This window comes from Scyliorhinus canicula, chromosome 16 (genome assembly GCF_902713615.1).
Source record: "Scyliorhinus canicula chromosome 16, sScyCan1.1, whole genome shotgun sequence".
Classification (NCBI taxonomy): domain Eukaryota; kingdom Metazoa; phylum Chordata; class Chondrichthyes; order Carcharhiniformes; family Scyliorhinidae; genus Scyliorhinus; species Scyliorhinus canicula.
The window spans coordinates 137,960,714-137,966,713 of record NC_052161.1 but is presented as its reverse complement, the minus strand read 5'-3'; the positions used below and the strand labels follow the sequence as shown (position 1 = coordinate 137,966,713).

The 6,000-nt window shown below is 45.6% G+C and overlaps 1 protein-coding gene across 4 annotated transcripts in view; it reads right to left on the bottom strand.

Moving 5' to 3' along the window:
* Positions 1-3,087: 3,087 nt before the first annotated feature.
* Positions 3,088-6,000, bottom strand: part of ctnnbip1 (catenin, beta interacting protein 1) — a 112,678-nt gene continuing 109,765 nt past the window's right edge. For all 4 annotated transcript variants that reach the window (XM_038821265.1, XM_038821264.1, XM_038821266.1 and 1 more), the window contains one exon: positions 3,088-5,082. In XM_038821265.1, coding sequence (XP_038677193.1) covers positions 5,024-5,082 — 59 coding nt within the window. In that variant the 3' untranslated portion in view covers positions 3,088-5,023. The remainder of the gene's footprint in view (positions 5,083-6,000) is intronic.

Here is a 6,000-nt window from a genome sequence, read left to right as displayed (position 1 = left end):
ACAGTAACCGTTTCATAGCCATCAGTGAATTGACACTGCTGGGAAAGAGAACAAGGATGTGCTCCACCACTGCAGTTTGGATACCTGTGAAAAGGTGGTTTTGTGGAATCACACTGAGTAAGCACAAGCTGGAAATTGATACTTACATTAAAGTATGATATTATTCATGAAGTAAGGGTCACTGGTTGGACTAGATTTAGATGATTTTCTGAAGGCAGCCAGTCCAGCTTTGCAAAGGGGTCCTCAAATATTTTAAAAAAAATTTAGAGTAGCCAATTATTTTTTCCAATTAAGGGGCAATTTAGCGTGGCCAATCCACCTACCCTGCACATCTTTGGGTTGTGGGGGTCCTCAAATATAAGTAAGGTGGGGCGGCCTAAAACATGTTTTAGTCACATGCCCTGGACACCCTTTTCAGATACTGGACGGTTGACTAGTTTGTGCCCGAAAAGTAGACGCAGTGCCATTAAACGTCAAGGCCATTGACATCTTGCGTGGCTCAAGAGCTGGATATCAATGTTGGGGATTATGGATATTGAAGAAAGTATCATTCCAAAACATTTAAAGAGAAATGGTAGGCCAGTCAGCAAATTAGAGGGCACGCTGTCCCCGCTGTTAACATCTCTGAAAAGCGCAACATTTCAATCCTCATCTTCCACTTATCAGCGAAAATGCAAGAATGTCAAACTTCAAATGATCACGAGGATTCACATCACAGGAGGAAAGGGTGCTGGATTGGTTGGCAAACCGACTCGGATTGGCCGAGAAATTTGACATTCTTGTATTTTCGCTGATAAGTGGAAGATGAGAATTGAAATGTTGCGCTTTTCAGCAATATTCTAGTTCTGCACGACCAAGCAACCATTAGTTTATTGCTAATTTTGCATGAAACCAAATGATCCCGATATCTAACACCCACCATTTCTGGAAAGCACGTCCATGGAGACACTGGGGGCATGAATTTGCACCACCTCCAGAGCTGGGGGTGGCAGTACATGGGCATTTAAAAACTATGCCCCCCCCCCCCCCCCCAACCATTCTGTTCCTTTACACAGAGGTGGGACGGGGGAATGCAGCATGGCTACCCACCTACATGCAATAGGTCGCCCATCCAAGCTAACAGCCACTCAAGGCCAAGTATAGAAGGTTGACAGGAGTTGACCAGCTGTCTTTCAGGGGCAGGGGACAGGTTAACTGCCTGAAACCAGCCTACTGACAGCAGACCGGGGGGTAAAGCCGGGTTGGCCTAGAGTCCCTTCCCTGCCTGACTGGATGCAGGAGCAGCCACAGTGTAATGGGGCTTTCCTCATGCAACGTGAGAGTGAGAGCTGGAAAGACTCCAATTGTCTGGCACTGTTCTTAATTGGGCAGCGAACTTGCCCTCTGGCCATTAATTGGCGGTCCTGGGGAAAGTCAGAACGAATGACTATTTCCCACACAGTGCGGATCTCTGACCCCCCTCCCCCCCACCCCCACCTCCGCGCACTTCAGCCAGACGGCAGGATTTAGAACCCAGCAGGGTAAAATTCAATTGTTAGGTGAAGAATGGATTAGACAAAGATGCCTAAGATTAGGGCAATTTAGGCAGGAAGAATGGCTACTTGGGTAGATTACTGCAGGACAGGAGGTTGCTGGCACTCGACGAACTGCAGCTCAATGCGGGTCACTGATATTCGGAAAAGTTGGGTAAAAAAATAGGGGAGCTAATCTACCAGAAAGTCACTACTGCCTGACTGAATGTTTCCAGAGATACAATGAAGATTGCGCTAAATGCTTACTTTTACAGCTGAATGCATTGCTCTATCTGGAACCCACAGAGGGCAGTGGATTCTGCATATGATCACAACTTCATGTAAGCCGGTTACTTTCCTCAGGTCTAAAATCTACAAAATTTCTACACTGAATACAAAGTGAAATGCACATCAGTCCCATTTCCCAGACACAACAATGATATAACACTGAGCTAATGTTGCTTTGAACTTGCGATCTAATGAGCCTCGAAGGACTCTGATTTTCTTCCATGTGGCAAGTGTGGCTTCTGTTTGACACAAATTGTTGATGTTGAGGCAAAGAACTCATGACAGATGTGAACCCACGTCTATTATATAGGATAACAAACATAGGCTCCTTCACAGATGGAAGACGTGACTGTTGTTTTATTTGTATGTACAGGTACTCCCCTCTGCTTAAGTAACTCCACCTGAAAAGGCAGGAACTCAAGAACACAAGAAATAGGAGGAGTTGACCACATAGATAGATAGATAGATAGATAGAACAGTACAGCACAGAACAGGCCCTTCGGCCCTCAATGTTGTGCCGAGCCATGATCACCCTACTCAAACCCACGTATCCACCCTATACCCGTAACCCAACAACCCCCCCCCCCCTTAACCTTACTTTTTTATTAGGACACTACGGGCAATTCAGCATGACCAATCCACCTAACCCGCACATCTTTGGACTGTGGGAGGAAACCAGAGCACCCGGAGGAAACCCACGCACACAGGGGGAGGACGTGCAGACTCCACACAGACAGTGACCCAGCCGGGAATCGAACCTGGGACCCTGGAGCTGTGAAGCATTTATGCTAACCACCATGCTACCCTGCTGCCCCTATGGTTTGTCCCATCTGCTCCTCCATTCAATATGATCATGGTGTTCTTGAGCATCAACTCCTACCTGCTCCCCATATCCCTTTATTCCGAGACTAAAAATCTGTGTATAACAGCCCGAAACGCATTCAATGATGGTGCATTCTCAACCCTCTGGGGTAGGGATTCCAAATCATTCACAACCCACTGAATGAAGTATTTGCTCCTCATCTCACTCCCGAGTGATCGGCCCCTTATCCGGAGCCGGAGTTTTAGACTCCTCGACCAGCAGAAGGTTATCCTGCCTCTGGCAATGTTGCCTCCTGGGAAGTGAGTAAGACCTGCCCTTTGACACTCCCTTGCTGAGGGAGAAGTGGAATTATTCGGTTTTATCTCACAGTGGGACAGCAGAAACCAAAGGCTCATTAAGCCGGCCAAAGGAAACACCCAATCCAACATCTATGGCATTGTCAAAATGTCCCTCGTTCTCATTTTATTTTTTCTATAATGGCGGCTGCTTTGCACATTTTTTTCAACAGATTGATTGATCTATTAACAACAAAGGAGCTATTCCAAAAAGCACCAAATCAAATGCAAATAGTGCACGGTCATAAAGGAAAAAAAGGGTTTTCAATATTGCCCGAGAGGAAAGAATCAGAGGATCTCCCAACTCACTTAACCATAAAAAAGAGCAATTGTTTAACAGTACAATTTGATTTTTGTGTCGGCCTAATTGCATGGATAACTGAAATTAGGCAAAAGGAGGGAGCAGGTGGGGGCTGGGGTGGACATTTATCTACTGTGCTGACCAGTAGATGCATAGAATGTAATCAGCCATGTTCCGAGTATTGAGTATACCCCACTGCCGGTGCTGAATCAAGGTACAGCAGCACCTCTTGCAAAGCAAATCCAAGATACTTCAAAGTTTCACACAGTTGACAAACAATTATTTTACTGGAGTGATTTACCTTAGATTAATGTAAATACCTGGTTTGAGAGGAACAGGATTTGCATTTTGTATTACTTGTGGGGAGAAGGATGTTAACCATTTTGTAAAACAAGCTTAGACAGCCTTGCAGCAGGGAGCAGTGCTTCCTCAATTAACCTGTTCATATTACTTAGCTCTTTGCCGAGTTTTATACGTCAGGAAAGAAATCAATATGTTTCCCTTAGCTGCAACTCAAGTCAAGGACAGTAGTGTGCAGAGTACGGAATCTGCCTTGGTTTAAACATCTTAGAAGCACTCAGCTTCATAAAATACCTACAGTGTAGACATTATACCAGGCACCCCTGCTTCCATACTAGCTGCCACACCAAAACACACATATACATGCAACATTTACTCCAATTGGTGCCAGTTCAGAATAAAGAGCTCTAAATCTAGGACGGTCAAAAAGATGGACATTTGAACAGTTCTTTCTGGTGTCACATATAATGTAAAATATGAACAATAAAATCACACCAGCCTTTCACTTTGTGAATATAGAGTAGCTAGTGTTCAGACCTGGCAGATGCAATAACGAAATGGTTGCTGGCCTTCTCCCAGAGCTGATGACACCACACTTAGGGGATGGGTTACTCAGCAACTGCATCCTCACCAGTAACCTAGCTGCATGGATCATTAAAACCACATCTCTCCCTGATGGTCTGCTTCCCCGCTACCCCTGCTGCTTAAACCCGTCTGTAAACTGCGCTGCCTTTGTCCACTGGCTTTTGCAGCTAATGTTTTCTTCTAGCAAATTGTTAGTCTGTGAAAAAGCAATGGGAAGAGGGGTGGTAAAAAAAAAAAACACACACAAGCTATTTGAATACAATTTGGTCATTGTCTAAGATTTTGTTCAAAGATTTCTCTACAAGCAGCTTGGCTGCGAATTCGACGAGAACTGGTAACTAGATGGGTTTTAGCAGGACCTACAACTTAAATTAATTTAGCATTTCAAATTGTATGCTGTGCATGATGCTGTACCCAGTCTCTGTTGTGTTTATTAATCTGCTGTTAGCGAGGTGAAATGTTAATCCATTCTCCACAGAATCCACTGGCCTGATCTGGAAAATATACTGCATCAGATTCTACAGTGGGAATGGATAAGTGATGCTTCAGTGAGAACATGTGGGGCGCAGACCCAGCTTTAACTGCACGGCATCCAAGCTGCATTAGTGCTGCAGGCCTGCAGTAGTCTATATGTATTTAAAAAAAAAATCAAAGCAAACAAATGGGAATAAGACACAGAGGGACAGTGGCTCCTTCCTGCCAATCAAGAAAAAGTATTTTTTTTTCTGGTGGGTAGACGGTTCTGATGAACAACACTGGTCGTCACAGACACATAGCTGCGATGTTACGGCACGCGAGAAGTCAAGCAACTCATGGAATCTTCACACGCATCGTCCATAAACTCGCTGCCTGCCCCCAAACCATCAGTAACCATTCCCCTTCATTGCCGCCTGTCTTCTGCTTCTTGCCTGGAGAAAGCCATCACCACGTCTTCAGCACCTGCGGGGTTTTAAAAAAAAAAAATGACAACGTGTTAGCAAGCGACAGCTGAGATACTGGGCCAAACTGTTCAAATTGTTGCAGACTCTATTCTGAATTCTCCCTCTGTATACCCGAACAGGTGCTGGACATTCTGAATTCTCCCTCTTTGTACCTGAACATCCGCCGGAATGTGGCGACTAGGGGCTTTTCACAGTAACTTCATTGCAGTGTGAATGTAAGCCTACTTGTGACAATACAGATTATTATTCTGCAAAGTGGGATAGGGGAGCAACTGAATTTTCTGTGCCACTTGGTGACAGTACGGACACGGATGGGGAGAGGGAACTGCCAGAAAACGGGGGGGGGGGGGGGGGGGGGGGGTCCCATCATGCCGGCTCCATGACATATTTATTCCCACAGGACAGCGAAGGAGGTTAAATGACGGTGGGAATGGTTCGGGGTTTGGCCATTCCCTCACATCCATTATTGCTAACAGAACAGCATAATAATTAGAATCTTTATTATTGTCACAAGTAGGCTTACATTCACACTGCAATGATGTGACTGTGAAAATCCCCTAGTCGTCACACTCCGGCGGATGTTCAGGTACAAAGAGGGAGAATTCAGAATGTCCAAATCACCTAACAGTACGTCTTTCGGGGCTTGTGGATGGAAACCGGAGCACCCGGAGGAAACCCACACAGACACAGGGAGACCGTGCAGATTTCGCACAGTGACCCAATTGGGAACCGAACCGGGGACCATGGAGCTGTGAAGCAACAGTGCTACCCACTGTGCTACCACGCCACCCACTGTGCTACACAAGTGAGCAGCTGGATAATGGAAGCTCTTGGTTCACACTGCTGACAACCATGAGTTTGAATCAATGGCACTTTAATCTGCCAGCCATACATGAACTGGATTGTGGAAGACCAG